The sequence below is a fragment of the Strigops habroptila genome, chromosome 11, assembly GCF_004027225.2.
Source record: "Strigops habroptila isolate Jane chromosome 11, bStrHab1.2.pri, whole genome shotgun sequence".
NCBI lineage: Eukaryota > Metazoa > Chordata > Aves > Psittaciformes > Psittacidae > Strigops > Strigops habroptila.
Genome location: NC_046360.1, coordinates 18,975,172 through 18,991,693, shown reverse-complemented (window position 1 = coordinate 18,991,693; position 16,522 = coordinate 18,975,172). Strand labels below are relative to the sequence as shown.

Here is a 16,522-nt window from a genome sequence, read left to right as displayed (position 1 = left end):
CTGTAGCGACATTGTTTATAGCTGCACAGCAGATCTGTAGCCAGAATTATGCTAACACAAGTAACTGATTTTTGGTTCAGCAGCAAAAGAAGAAAAAAAAAAAATCAAAAGCAAGTAATTTTGATGTTTGCTTCCTGCGGGAGAAATATGTTCTTTTCAGCCTGAAACAAAGTATTGCTGCTTTTCTTTTTTGCCTTTTGTTTTTTTCTTAAGCAGAGCAAAAGGCATGAGTTAGTAAAACAGAGTGTGATAATTGACTGTATCCTACTTTTATTTCATACACCATTAATTAGGACACTCATTCTTGGACTGGAAAACTCATGTTCAGATCCCTCCTCCTCCAGGTCCGAATTTGAATGGCATACCAAAAGGATAGTCTTGAGTTTCCCAGCAAAGGAAAATACCAAACCTATGCTTATTAACTAAGAACTTGCCTATTTCTGTTAACAACAGACCTGTAAATATTCCATGATCATTTCACTAAAGACTGTATAACTGAAAAAGGAGTAAAGATTGTTTAGGGCCACCTCGATTTTAACACTGCACTGCTTCTGAAATAATTGACTTGACCACGTTAACACTGTTTTAACATACTGGGCTACAGAAGCAACAAGGAAGTTGTAAAGCACATGGAGAAAGTGTTGAAATAAGTACTTACAGAAACAACTAAGGAAGGAAAAGCAGATAAGCAATAGTAAGTATATCAAAACATTTCAGAAAGAATTTGGATTTAACTCCTTTTCTATTACTAATCCTGCCCCATACAAACATAGCTTTTCATGCGTGACGCTGACATTGCCAAGCTTGTCCTGATTCTCTGTGATCTTAAAGATGTGGAAAAAACACTCTGGGAAAGCACCCTGCAGTACTCCTAATTAATGAGCTATTTCTTTTTTTTTTAATAATGAAATAAGCCAAATAAGATTTACCACATGAAGAATGGCCAGATTTTCACATGCTTGTATATTCTGCCTACCTGTAAAAACCACTCACGTGAGTTTCACATAAGTGAAAAAGTTCACTTAACATGTTTCAGTCACCGCCAGAAAACTTAACAGATAAAGCCTCACGACTGAATAATTTCCCTGCATTGTTTCAAAATTCAGGATATAACTAATATCTATTATTGCAAAGTAGGCAAGTTGAGCACAAGCGCCAAGCATAGCATTTTGGAAACTCCAACCATTGAGAAGCATGTGCATTGAGAAGTTCCATGGGGTAGTGTATGTGCTATCACGCCTAACGGCATGGTATTTGGTCAGCTGCAATTTTCAGAGCAATGGTTGGTATCCGATGACAAATTCCATTCTGGGAAGAAGATTCCTCGCCCTCCATTTGCCAAACAACATTTAAAGAGAGTGGTTTTGTAAGCATCATTTCTTTGGAGGTAATGCCACCAAGCACTGCAAGCATTTTAGCACCAATTAGCTGAGAAGGCTTCAGAAAGAAAAGCCGCATTGTGCGGCTGACATTGCTCAGGAGCTCCGAGCAGCTCGTTTCCTGAGCTAGCACAGCTTGGGTAGAAACATCTGGTATGCTGAAGGATGCTACAACATGTTTACAAACTGTAGGCAGCTGAACCTCGTGCAAATTTGGGGTTTTAAAATGTTTAGACGCTTTTGTTCCTGAAGGCATTACCATCCCTCCACTGCTCAGGCTAATGGTGCTCTACTGCTACTAAAATACATGTAGGCGCCAAGCAGACAATTGCCCCATTTTCCAGCCTATTTAACAAGCTGAAAACATAACTCTACTCATGCTTTACTTCTTTGCCACAATAAGCTTTGAGGAAAAAAAGGGCAAAGCTTTCTGGAGGTAAGAATAATTTATTAAAAAACAACCCAACCCAACCAACCAGATAGCCTATTGAATACTCCTAGTTTCAAGAAAACCCGAAAAATGAGGGAATGGCCCTGACACTGTTTACAGGAAGCTTCCCTGTGAAATACTAAGTAATACAAAAAGCTGAAGATTTTTGAAAGACAAAAAGCAGAGGGTCAAGAATTCAGCCATTCAGGTATTTTACTAAAAACCAGATTAACTGATATTTAAACCTGAGCAGACAGTAGTATTTTCTGGTCTGTGTGGTTGAGAAATTTAAAAGTAGAACACTAGGCATGTTATTACTCTCGGTTTTATTATTTAAAGCTTTTGGTATTCACACAGCAACAACAGATGCTTCAGGCTACATCTCAGTGATTGAACCACATATGTTTTTCTATCACATTATTACTAAACTGAAACATCACACTTCCAGACTTTTCCCCCTTTCAATAAAAAAATACATACTTATTTATGCCAGATATTCCACTCCAAAACTAAACAGGACTCCCCCTCTTCCCCTCCCACTGATCAAAAACTATGTAAATGACTAACAAATCTACTTTCAACACTTCTTCCAGCTGTTGAAGGATTACAAATGTAGATTGTTGCTGATACTGCTGCTTAGAAATTAGTTTTTCCTCCAGAAAACTGAAGTTTTTTGTTTGCTAGACACCACAGATAAGCTCTGACCACAAGTACAGTTGCTAATTCATAAAAGCTGTGCAATTACTTAATTGCACATTGATTTCTGCAATTAAAGAATTCAGTTCATTAAACTGAGCTGCAGAACAGCAGAGTCTAACCATACCCCTAAATTTCAAGGCCTAAGTATTTGTATCAAACACCTGCCTCTTCTCTGAACCAACATATTCATCCAAACACCAACCTGGTAGGAAAACAACCCAATCAGTATTTTGATTGTGTTGATTAAAGAAGAAACAAACATCCATATGGACAGTCCACTTATTTTCATGCGGGAAATAATGACAAAGCACTTCTTACCCTCCACTCAACACAGTAAGCGGAAAAGTCTCCTGGAGAAGAGTCAAGCTCTAAATGAAAAGCTGCACTGGGCTGATTGACAAGAGACACCCAAGAGTTGACAAACCCTGATAAAGAATTCCCAGACTTTGAAAGCACTGAAGAACAGCATGGAATCAGAATACTGTTACTACAAACATGTGTTATTCCTCCCAATTGTACCCAGAATGGGGTGGACTTTGAGTAGAAAAAGAACAAGAACTGGGACATGATACTGCTGTTTCACTTCTGTGCAAAAATGCCATCAGTGCTTCTTCTGAGGCAGAAGCAGGGGGGGACCCAATAACAATAAAAACAGCCCCAAGAAACCCCTAACACCTCAAATGAAACTGATTGTTGAGACTGTTTTTGTACTAGCTGCATTCATACAGCAAGTTCGTCACTTTCAGTCAGTCAAAACATCTTCCGGATCTTAAGTGTTTTCAGAGCTGATTTAAGTGTTCACACAGCAGGATGGAAGCTATTTAAACTTCTGCAAACATTGATATTAAAACCTACCTTAAGCTCACTGCCCATAATTTGCTATAAATTTACAAAACAAACAGTAGTGCGGGGGAAAAGTCCTGGTGATGCTAGAAATATTTCATCATTAATATCTTCAACAGAAACAGCAACACTCAAGTCTAATTCTACTATAAATATTGCTTGCTTTGTATTTAAAGACAGTAAGATTATGGAGTCATCATCCTCTCCAAGAGTGTTAAAAACTAATAAATTGTTCTTAATACAGCCTTAAAGTGACATGTTTTTAGGATCAGCTATCCAAAACATCTAATCATTGCATATTTATTAACTATGAGATGGTAGCCAGGACAGATTCATTCTCCTCACTGAACTGATTGATAGGAATGAAGAACAGTAAAAACTGATTTGTAGGGCTTGTGTTATTTGAGGATTTTATTACAAAGTGGATTAGGGCAGGGGTTTTAAAGCACAATAATTCTTTTGTACTAGAAATATCAACTGTATGGTCTAGCTTAATTATTTGAAGTGGATTAAACTAAACCACATAAAAGAAACTGCTGCCAAACAATAACAGTGTTCACAGGCAGAAAGTGTGGAATAGCAATTCCAGGCTTCCATTCACACAAGGATGACGTGTGCAACTGATGGTACATGTGTAAGAAGCATGGCTTGATCAAAGATCACCTTTTTAAGTCCTGTATCAGTTTTTCAAAACATAAATCAAGACTCAACAGGTATGGATTTGGTACAATGCATTCAAATGCAAAACGATTACCCAGGACTTCATTGTGCCATTTATTAGCTGTTTCCAAACCTTTCATTTCCTTGTGGAAGTGCATTTTCTTCTGTTTGCCAGAAGCAGACTTTTCACTATATTACCCCGAGAGAGTGAGAAACAACATGTTTCTCTCATTCATTCCCATATTCTTAAACTGGAGTTGTATATTGGAGGGAAGTGTAAGTAAAGTGTTACTATAAAATCAGCACAGGCTGAGTACACAGTGCTTTCAACATACTCTGCAAGTGCAGTCCTTGTTAAGCATTTTCCTTCACTATTTTCTCAATAACACAATTATGCTTTTAAAACACTTTATAATTGGAAGACCAGTTCCCAAAACCCTTATTTTCATGTGAGAGAAATACAAAATGATAATCCTCCTTAATGTTTAAACATTTGCTGTTCAACACAATTATGGGAAATAAAACTGTACTTTCAGTAATTCTTTGTCTTTACTTAAACACTACCAGCTTATACTGTGGTCTTACTTACAGATAAAATAGTTGCACATCACCTACTCTGGCACTGAAAAGCTGCTCCTAAACAGCATAGACTTCTTCTATCCTTTCCCCTTACTATTGACAAGCCAGCAATTAGTGATAAGCCTTTAAGATGACTGCCTAATAATTACACCACTGTATGCTTCCCTTCCCCTGAAACAGAAGACCAGGCTTGGACAGTAAGCAAGCAATGAACTCCATTAGGAAATATCTTTATCCTCTCCTATCATGGGACACAGAAATACAGACAGGACCACAGAATTCCAGGAGCAGCAAGCCAGGCACCTTACTGGAAAGCTCAAGGATAATCGCTGAATTAAGAATAACTTCAAACTGTTGGTATCCACTTTGTAACACAAAGAGAGGTCTGGCTGGTGCTGCTTCCACAAAAGCTGACACAAAAGAAGTGTAAGTTCAGCAACCAGTGTCATTTCTTCCTTGTAGCAGCTTTTTGTACTCCAGCATTCTTGGCGTGCAGTATGCACAACAACAGGACAAACTCAGAGACAGCATAAGTTAGAAGCTGCAGAGTGGCATAAATCTAATTAAGTCTAAGTAGTAAGACTAAAGGAACATAAATTAGAACCAGATACAGATCAGCTTCCTCACATGCAAGTTGCACTGACTCAGACTTCCTCTGGATTCACTAAATCCAGCCCAACATTCCTACCCTGTGGAACTCAAACTAGAGTCTTAGGCAACAGTTAACCAAAAAGAATGCATCTAAGCTAAGAAAATGGAGAATACATATTCAAAATGCATTAAGAAAATGTATTGAAAAGAAAATAAGTTAAGCTTTTGCCTTTTCTACAAATATACGTTAGCTTATAAGAGAAACCCTCCAGGCCAGAGAAGTTCCTCAAGGACTTTGCCTGCTGTTCACTTTACTAGTAACAGTAAGTAACTAGCAGACAACCAAGTCATCTTATTACAGTGGGACCTGTAAAACTGTGGTACTTATCCCATAGCGAGGTGAACATGAAGGAAACCAAACCCATATCCATTATAAAGCGAAGAGCCATGAAATGAAACCTTCATTTTACAAACCTCTGCAAGAGCAAGCTACTATTATCTTGGTTATTTGAACATACACACAAATTCTGGGACTTGTTGTCCAAATACACAGTGTGTGTTTACTTGGCAATTATTTTAGAAGGTTGATTAGCAACAGCAGTGAATCAGTTTCTGCTCAACAGCCGAGGCAATTGCTTTTCAAAAAATATATACAGAATAAAGGAACAAAGACCAAACGAAAAGCTGAATTCATCTTAAAAGGTGATTTTTATGCATAGAAGCTACACACAAAAGCAGTCTGAAATCCAAACTAGCATTTTTCTAGTTAGCACCCATACAGGTTGATATCCAAGATACATACACTTCTGGAATGCTTACAATACTTGGACAAAAAAATTACCAAAGACATTTATTACTAAGCATGCAGGTAACAATCTGATCTACAAAGTAGTACTGCAATTCGTCAGACCTGAAAATACTATTCTAACATTAATTAACCCATCTGAAACGCTTATTGTGAACGTTAAAAGCAACAGTGACTGGCACCGTGAGTCTCTGTAGCTGCAGCTGACTTCATTTGCTGTGTTAAAATCCTGTACTCACCTTTTGCTGGCTGTGAAAGGAAAACAAAGTGCTCATTACTGATAACAGTCCACCTCTTAGTTTTTATGAGCTGAAAAGGAATCTTTGCAATACACTCGTGCCCACCCAGTTATATGTTCTTAAACAAGAACGGGTCTACCAGACATTATTAAGGAGCATGAGTTCTCAAACCATCTCCAGTTCAACAGCAGTTCAATTATAACACTTTGTTCACTAACAAAGCAAATGCAATTGGGAAAAGAGGGCATCTTTATACGAGTCATTAAGTACATTTTCCAAATACAGGAATGATTCCCTCTTGTGTACTAACCAATTTAAACACCATGTATTGGTTTTGCACCCGAGGAAGACAACCTTTGAAGGGCTTCTGAAAACATTTTTCTACATGTCCTAGATTCAGACGGATGAAGAGAGCATCTAGGCTGATACAGTACAAATATAAAGCATCTGGACTCAGCAAAGCAGAGAACTAAATTTCAGACTTACGTTTCTCATCATCAGCATGTACTAGAGATGCTGCTCTCGACAAAACATCCAATGGAGTCTCCATTCCTCTCTGGATCCTGGAAAATTCAGAGCCAAAGTTTCAAAGACTAAACTCACGGAGGCCTTACCACAAAACAACATCCTAGGTGGTATGACACTTGTTCATAGCACACACACACACACTAGATTTTATAGAAGGAAGTAGTCATGAACAACAAGAGCACAACAGCAGAAAGAATCAAAAATGCAGGTTTCTGCTGCTTTTTTCATGTTATACCACCACAAGAGTTGTTAAAACTAAGTCATTGCTGAAAACAAGGAACACTGGAATTAGCTTTCCCACCAACTACTCATCCAAAACAAACCAGAAGACCAAATTCTCAAGTATTTGACTGAAGCTGGCGACCACTGCTTATTTGACTGCAGAAGCGTTGTGTGCTATATGCTGTAGGCAATTTTCCCACCCACATGCCAGCCTGCCATCCCAGTAAAGAGCTACTTGAGACAATATCCAAAGCAGCAACTCATCTGAAGCGAAGATGACAGCTGGCCTGCCTGCCTACATGAGCGTAAGGCTGCTTCAGATCCAGAGTATTCACTGGACTTGTACTCCATACTCTCCTAAGCCAAAGTAGAATCATCCAAAGCTTACAAGCCATTAACACATTTTCTTACTCATGAACACGCAGTCGAACACCATGTGTGTGTATCTGTGATGACACAGACAGAAAACTAACTTGGATAATCACAATCACACCTCAGAGCTTTTCCCTGTTTCTCTTCCCTTACAACACAGAATTCCCATACACAAAAAATGAACCCCATCCCACAAAAAAGCACATTTCAGCACTATGCTAAGCGACAGACTCTCCCATAAATAAGTCAATAATTGTATTACCACTTACACAAGCCTCCCAAAGTTTCACACGAATGGCTTCAGAACTAAAAAAAGTTCCAATATGAAATTCCAAAAACACGGAAGGGAAAGGAAGGAAGAGAATAACATGTTGCCTTTTGTTAAAAGGCCAACAACTTTGATGTGTTTTTAAATAGGAAGACAACAGCATGACCAGAACTGCTAAGAAAGCAAGTGGAGGAAGAGAGAAAACCCAGGACTGCTAAGAGTTTTGTTGGGTTTTTCCCCTGCAAAACTAGCATGCTGGTCTGACATAAGAACTGCTTACTGGAACTGACTTTACAGTATGAGCTTAAAAAAGAAAAGGTAGTGGCAACTACAGAAATCTCAAACACATGGATATGGACTTAACAAGCAGCATATGTTTGGGAAGCAATTTCCTTGACTTAGCACTATAAATAATAAACCTCCCTTATCCTCCCTCCCTCAGCCTAAGTAATGTCAAAGACTTGAAAAGTAATCAAAGATTTTTGAAGCATAACAAAGTATTTTGGAAGTATTTTTAAAATTTAAAACCTCTATTCTCAATAAAGAATTAAATGCAGTCTTGTTTGCCCAGAACTGTGCAAGTAGAAGAGACATACTTAAAATAACTAAGCATAGCACTTGAGGATTAAAACATGCATCTCCCTCCCTGTCAGAACCAGCTTTTGCTCAAGAACAGTATTTCAACCCAACTTATAAAATCAGTAAACTCTTTCATTTAAAGAGAGTACATGTGGGCAAGAGGTTTTAGGAAAGAAGATCTTAGATTCCTATTTTACCAAGTCTGTCTTCATTAAACATTTCTTTATATCATGTTTGATGTTCCAAATCAAAGCAAAGATGTGGAAGAGAGCATTTGCTAAAGAAGCCTTCAGTATCATTCCACTTTGATCCCTTCAACCTTGACGCTTGGTTTCTTTCCTGCTTTTTGTTTTTGTGGAGTTTAAAATAGCACCACTTTATTTCTCGCCAGACTGTCGATTACTGACCCTCTCACACAAATTCCTCTAACAGAGTGAAAATTCTGTTGGAAAAATGATTAGAATATGTCTGATCAGATCAGACATATGATCAGATGATGCATCTACACCAAACCGAAGGCTAACTCACGATTTAGTAATAACCAGCTCTGTCCTAACTTTCAAAGACAGCAATACGCAGCTTTTGGTCAACTCTTTAGAAAAACCCTCTTGATAAAGACCAACACGAAGGACAGTAATATGTCTTTCATTGAAAATAAATTGCTGCTTTAAGTTTTCCAGTAATTTTCAAATAATGAGAGTAGCAGATGCCCAATCCCTTTCCGGAACATGCTCCTAGTAAGAGAATTAGCTGGTGACAGAAGTCCACACTGAGAGAAGGAAACAGGAACCAAGTCTTAATTCTGTTCAGGAAATTAGACACTTCAAAAACAACTTCACTAAAACTGGCCTTAATAGAGTTTTGTAGCTTTGCGTATTGTTAAGGATCACATCATGAGAGTTGCAGAAGTATTTCCCTAACAGTTAAGGTCTTGTGAAGAATGCTGTGTTCATTCAAGAGCTTCCTTGAAGCCACACTGTTCATCAAGAGATCTGCAAATTCCAGGGGGCCATACCATATGTACTGTGACTTTTAAACATGCTGAACACATTTATAGTTATGAAAATCACCTTCAAGGAGCTATCAACTTCTGGGTTATTTTTCAAGTAATATGAAATATCTCTATCTCTAAATTCACAAGTCAGGGATAACAGTTCAGGAAAGAAATGAAGGTTACTTATGAGAATGAGAGAGGAGGAATCTTTTCTTAGTCTGAAGCTTAAAAACCTAATTCCATCTCAGCAAGGACACAACTGTTACAGCTACTCCACAGCAGAGTAGCTGTTCTCTTCAGAGAACAGCCCAGTCACCCTCAGAAGGCCTCATGCTTCAGAAATGAAAGAACAGTTCAATTTCCAGGGTTCCGATAAAAAAAATGCAGACTTGTGACGAAAGGCAGCTAATTCTGCGTGACACAGAAACTAACCCAGATCAGAGCTGGATTCTGTTAGCATCCCTGTGAAAACCCAGCTCTCCGGCCTATGTGCAAGTATTCCTCTACACTCAAAAGGGAAAACAAGTGACTAGCGAAGAACAAGGAGACAAACTGAACCTCCTCTGGATAGCTCCCATTTAAACACTATGGAAACAGTTTCTTAAGTTTCTGACTTGTTACAAAATCTTAACTGTAAAAGAGACACAAGCCAAAAGTACTTTAACAAGCATTCAAGATATTGTTATCCACTGTCATTTCAAATATTAGTTTAATATCTTAATCCTTTTATTTTTCAGTTACTGTTTCCACTCAACATCCCCCTACTCTGTCATCTCACCTACCCTGCAGTGAAGAAACATTCTGAAAACACAGCAAAGACATAGAACATCAAATCACAGAGACATGATATCTGAAAGACAAATAAGTTACTAAACACTGATGCACCGTGGGTTTTTTATGCAACATTTGAAGAACATAACACCCATGAGTGGAATGAAACAGCACATTACTTTCCCTCTGCTTTTCAATCTCTTGCAAATTCCATGCACATATGGGGTACTCTCAGCTTTGCAAATGCCTGGTAACATTCTATTTATTTTTTTTTTAAGACTATAGAGAAATGAAATCTTTTGAAAATTAACACTTAAGTGATTTCCTGGGTTGTACAGCACTTTCCAAGCATCAGGGAAAGCATGCAGGGAAAAACCCTCAAGTCGCTTGTTTGCAGCTTCAGTAAACAGGCAGTCGAGAAACAGCACCAGCAGACTGAACAACAAGGCATTTATTAATCCCACAGAGTTATTATTCACAGCAGGGTATGTCAGGGAAGATTTGAAATAAAGAGAAGATCTTTCTATTGGATTAAAAAAAGAAAGGGGGAATAGCAAAGGGACAGATAAGATTTGACATAACCTCAAAGATTCTGTTTGCAGCAGCAATCTCTATGATGGAGATATGATAGGATTTGTGTACAACGGATCTTAACTAGTAACTGAAATAACAACTTAGATGACAGAAACAAGGAAAAAGTTGGGTGATGAGAACAAAAGGCCTGTATGAAAGACACGCTGTGCAGATAAGAAAAATCAGAAGAATTTATATGTCATTTGGGCATGAGGATCTAAAAAGAGGTCACAGTCATAAAGATACTTGGATTACAGGTCTGACTGACAGAATAGCAGCATGGCCCACAGCCATTGCAAACACGTTAATAAGAACCATCTGAAAGCAGACACTAGTAAGAGGTCTCTCTTAAGCTTGGCAAGTGTGAACTAGAGATAGACATCTACATCATGCCAAGGATAGAGAAAGGTTGAACCCTTCAATGATGTAGGGAAAAGTCTGGTACTTGAATTCATGTGTCTGGTGAAATTACAGAGAGAAGGCTGGAGGGAGAAGAAGTGGATTAATAAATAAAGCCCATTATAACAATGAGAAAGTCAGACAGGAACGACAAGACACTCAAGAAACAATCAAGAGTGAGGACTTAAGTGAAGTGTAGATAAACAAAAGTATTGTGAAAACAAGATTAACTAAAGATCAGAGTCAAATAGGTCGAAAGTACCTCACACCCAGGAAGATAAGGGCACGGTACTTCCCAGTCCAGTTCAGAACCAGAAGCACCTAGAGAGTCTCCAGCTGACTTACAAGAAAGCTAAACTGAAGAGGAAATCCAGACACAATTTATCAACACAATCAATGAGTCTACAGAGTAAAGGAAGATAAAGCAGCAGCTTGATGCAAACTAGGTCAACATCTTTTATTTTTTACGACAGGAGAGAGTAAAGCATATTTGTACTGTGAATGACAGTAACAATAAGCATGTTGTATTTGATGTGTCCTCAACAGCCACAACACGTTTAAATTCGTTCAACCGTGCTTAGATCAGAGCTTCTCCCTGCAAGTACATAAACCCTGTGGAGATACCCATGTGAAATGTTAACCCTAAGTGTGATTGGCATGTAGCACTGATCATCCTTCTGCATTTACACTTCCAATCTTCAGAGTGAATTCATGCTACTCAGCCAAAGGAATCCTCAAAATACCACTTTAGGGGTTTATTTATTTATTTATTTATTCAGTACTTTGGTGGTTTTGTTGGGTTTTTTTCCACATGCTTGTTTTGCATGTGGAAAATGTGTTTGAACAGGCAAATCTTCAAGCAGAAACAGCTTCCCAATTTAACTTGTCACACAGAAAATTAAAAGCTTAAAGCAAAGCTTTAGCATTTTACCTTGTTTTTTGTTTGCTTGTTGCGTAAATCCTCCTTACCAAAGTAACAATCTAAGAAGAATGCTATTAGCAGTGGCGTTTGAATTAGATGCTAACAAACACAAGAAATTAAAGGTGGAGAAGTCTAACCTGACCATGTCTTGTATCTACAAGATTGCTCAGTCCATCCTCTGTTATACATTCTGCTGCAAAAGTATTACGAAATATCTAACCATAGAAAACAGAACTGAACTGAAACTACCTCTTATTATAGAAAGCTGTCAAATGTATCTGAAAGCAATTTGCCTTCTCAGTGTCTCCATACCGTATTAGTTATCAAAGCTACATATATTTAAAGAACCACCTCCTGACACTTTATAATGTGAACGCGCTTTTCAGTTAACACGCCCCAAAGGCCTGTGTCAGTGATTTTCTACACTGGTTTAGCTACTGGCTGTATTTTATACTACCTCACTGTCCAATCCACCCCTTCCAGCACCACTTCTTGGTGCTCAGCACTTAACACTGGCCTAACCCCTACTCTACGGTGGGTGTTAAAGCTATGCGGTAGCATTCTAAGGCAGGCTTAGAAACGCAGCACCCAGCACCCAAACGCCATCCCCATTCCCCACAACGTGCCTCCGGGACGCTGGTGATCCAACAACTGTTTCAGCTCAGCAGTTTGCTTCAAAACCCAATGCACATGCATAGCATGGGCACACCCGAATTCCACCAGGAGTCTAACGGGCCAGAGCTGCTTTATTTGTGACTGAAAGCAGCTCTTGTAACTGCTCCCCAAAAAGCCTCGCAGCCTGAACCTGAATATCAAGATTGTAACTGGTGTATCAAAGAGAGTTGTAGGGAATTTAAGCAAAACATTAGAAATACCCTCACAAATTTGCAGATAGAAAAATACAAATAAAGGCCAAGAAGTTCGTAAAGCCTTAAAATAAAAAGTTTACGTATCATTAAGGCGGGAAAGGCAGACTGCTGCCAGATTTTATACAGTTTGGGATCTAAATGTTCCTAATATCACTGCAAGGAGAATTTCACTCAGGTCTCACATCCTACAGTTTGTTACTCCCTTAGGAGTGCTCTTCTAACAAGTCCCCACTGCATAGCTGGAGAAAATCTAATCAGACAAACTACCCTGCAGGATGAAGGCTGGACATGCTGATCAACTAGCCTCCTCTGCGGTTTAACTTCAAAACGTCCATTAGTTCTTGTTCCTGATAACCCCGAAGCACCAACAGAGTAAGGCGGTAAGCAGCTGGGAGCAGAGTTTGTCAGAGGTCAGTGGGACGGTGTTAAACCCCTCTCAGGACAGGGGTGCACTGCTGCCACGTGCGGTCAGCTCGGCTCGGACAATTAATTACTGCTGATTACATCTGGGAACCATAAAGCCAGCCTGGCCGAACAGACTGTGCGCTGCTCCAGAGCACAGGAAGCAGCCTCTCCACATGGGACACACTAGACGCAAACACCTCAGCAGTGCCCTTGGGCTGGCTCTGGGGTGTCCCCGCACAGGTCCCTGTGCCACCGGCGGCTCTCCGGGGCGCCCAGCGCGCTCCGTGCAGGCCGAGGTGCGGGTTTAAGATGGCAGTCAGCCGCTCCCGCTGCCCTGAGGTAACTGCGGGCGGCTGCGGAGCGCGGCGTGTTTCCCGGCAGCTCCCCCGCGCCTCCCGCCGCTACCTGCGCAGCCCCGGACACCAACGTCCCTCCCCGGGGCACGGCCCTGCCCCGCGGCCCCCCGCCCGCACAGCGGCACGGCCGAGCCGGGGGCACCGGCCGGCAGCGCGGGAGAGCTGCGAACCGCTGCGCTAACGGGGCGGCCCGGGTGCTCCCGGCAGCACGGCCGGGCCTGAGGCGGCTCTGAGGCGGCTCTCTGAGGTAACTCCACACTCCCCACCCCACCGCGGCCCCTCAGGGTGACGGCGGCTGCCGGACCGCCGCGGTGCCCGGCCCAGGGCAGCCCCGCAGCGCGGAGGACGGGACGGGGCTGCCGCGGCCGTGCAGGCAGCGCGTCCCGCTGTCAGCGCCGGCGGGGCGATGCTCGCTCCCCTCAGCGCCCGGGCCCCGCGGCGGGAGCGAGGGAAGCGCTCGGGGCGGGCAGCGGGGCCGCACCCGCGGGGCACCTGTCCCCTTCCTCCCGCCTCCAACGTCCCGGCGGCGGCCGGGCTCGGCTCCGCGGGTCACTCACCAGGGTGCTCCCGGCCGGGCGGCGAGCTGCGGCGGCGGCGTGCCTGGGGCGGGCGGAGCGCAGCGGGCTGGAGAGCTGCTTGTTTACTGCCGGGCCAGGGCCAGGGCCCCGGCGGCGAGGCGGAGCAGGCGCGGCGAGCCCCGGCGCCGCTCGCTGCACGGGCCCGGGGAGGAATCCCAGGAATGATGGAATTCTCCTCCTAGCAGGTGGGGAGAGCGCAGCGGCCCCATTGGCTGGGCCCGGCTATGAGGTCAGCATAATTAGGGTAATGAGGCGCTGACATCATAACCTCGCAGGTAGGGAGAGCGCGGCGCGGGCGGCGGGCAGGAAGCGGGACCACGGCCGCCAGGCCCCGCCCGGGAGCCGGAGGAGGAGCAGCGGCAGTGCCCGCCCCGGCGCGGCCCCGGGCGCTGAGTGCGGGGGTGACCGAGCTGGCTGCCGGGGAGCGAGACCTGCGAGAGCGTTGAGCGCGGTGTTCCTACTTGGGGTTGCGATTGCTGCAACCCGCCCGAGGGGAGACTGAGATGAGCTCTCAGGCAGAAGCTCTTCCCTGTGAAGGTGCTGAGGCGCTGGCACAGGGTGCCCAGAGAAGCTGTGGCTGCCCCATCCCTGGCAGTGTTCAAGGCCAGGTTGGACACAGGGGCTTGGAGCAACCTGCTCTAGTGGAAGGTGTCCCTGCCCGTGGCAGGGGGTTGGAACTGGAGGAGCTTCAAGATCTCTTCCAATCCAAACCAGGCTGGGATTCTAGGAGCGTGTTTGATGTTTTCAAGGCTTCGGCAGTTTAGGAGCACATCTTGCTGAAATATTTTGCCTGTTCTGAGTAATTTCATGACATTAAACCATCTGACAGCTTGTACATATGAATGAGACACTTCTCAGAGGGATGACAAGCTAGCCAGGGCCTCACCACAAAGCACCGTAGGGTTGCAGGTTTGTGGTGGAACCCAAGAAGAGCACAGGGCAACAAAAATACAGTTGCAGCGGAATTCTGCTCATGGTGCTTCTCCTATTCATCTCCTCCTCCTCTCAATGCAACAGGCGTATACGCCAACATAATAAATGCACAGGTATATAAATGGCAGCACAACTGTCTGTTCTCTCAGGGGAAAAAGTACCAAGACCCAATGAGGTTTATTTTAGATCCCAAAACTTAGATATCCATATGAAATAGTGGAGGGAGCTCCCACGTTTGCCCAGAGGTGTAGTGAAGAAGCATGGGAGGCAGTGAGGAAGGGAACGGGGATGAGGCCATCAAAGGTTCGGATTCCACAGGGGGCCTGCACTGCCCAGTTCCAACTTCAAAATCTATCAAAATCATGCAAGATTAACTGATATTGAAGTATTTTCACATCCTTGCAAGGACAGGTCATGAGATCTCAGGGCTGTCAAAAGCTAGCCAAAAGTGCATTCCAAACACTAAATGAAATCCAGATTTAGACTCAACACACACAGTACATGGAATAGAAAGATTTCAGTTGCTAAAAAACCGAAAGGCATATAGTCTAATAACAACCATAAACATTATTTTATACATTTCTTAAACTCTTCATCTATGACATTTATAAATAGTACCATACTCTTTATTTTTTTAAGTTGATACTGTATTAACAGACTACTAGAAAATGTTTTCATTACCAGCAAGCAGAACAGGAGTTTTAAGATCTAATATTTGGAAAAATGGTAGTCAAAATAATAGTGTAAAAATACATTCTTGAAATAAATTCTTGAAAAAGAAAAAAATAAACCAGAAAAGAAAAATACTGTGAAATATGGAAAACCAAACCACAGGCACTGAGAAAAGATCTGAAGTAGACGTTGGTACATATCAGGACAATGAGTTGCTGCAAACTAATTGCAAACCTTTTTAATATGTATCTCCAAGAAAAAAGCATGCCACTCCCGGTTGTAAGTGCTGGAGGGGAAGAGGTAGGAAGAGTTTCTTTGTTTAAAGAGACAGAGCTCCTGGGACAAGGAGGAGCTTGAAAAAGGAGCGGTCAAAACAGCTTTTGATCCTTTGGATATGCTATGGCAGCTCCCAGCCAGTGTTTTGGAGCAGGATATTTATTAAGCAGCTGAAGAGTCTGAGGGAACATCAGCTTTTGGGGAATGGAGACACTGTGCATTCCCGTAGGAACCCTGCTGGCACGGGCAGACCGCCGCACTGCAGTTAGGTGGAATGCTTGTTAACACACAACACAAGACATAACAAAGCGCAAGTTGTCAAACGTTGGAAATCTTTGAGAACACCTCTTACCAGCTAACACACCATGAGAAAACCTTGCTGAAGCTGCTGAACTCAGCACATGCTAATGCTCAGCCAAGCTGCTCAAAAGGCAAACTCACACATTAGCAAAGCAAACCCAGTCTTGTTTGATGAAGTGTATTTGGGTTTGCCTGGGTATTAAAACTCATTTTTCATTTTGCATTTACCTTATAACTGAATGATATCAAAGGCTCTTCGCTGACTCAGATACCAGTGAAA

At 42.2% G+C, this 16,522-nt stretch overlaps 1 protein-coding gene across 2 annotated transcripts in view; it reads right to left on the bottom strand.

The window, feature by feature from the left end:
• Positions 1-16,522, bottom strand: part of VGLL4 (vestigial like family member 4) — a 98,803-nt gene that overhangs the window by 63,181 nt on the left and 19,100 nt on the right. The window contains exons 1-2 of one of the 2 annotated variants that reach the window (XM_030502185.1): positions 14,041-14,330; positions 6,712-6,788 (exon numbers count right to left, since the gene is read on the bottom strand). In XM_030502185.1, coding sequence (XP_030358045.1) covers positions 6,712-6,775 — 64 coding nt within the window. In that variant the 5' untranslated portion in view covers positions 6,776-6,788; positions 14,041-14,330. Of the gene's footprint in view, positions 1-6,711; positions 6,789-14,040; positions 14,331-16,522 lie in introns of those variants that run through there. The other variant, XM_030502186.1, reaches the window with a different exon arrangement.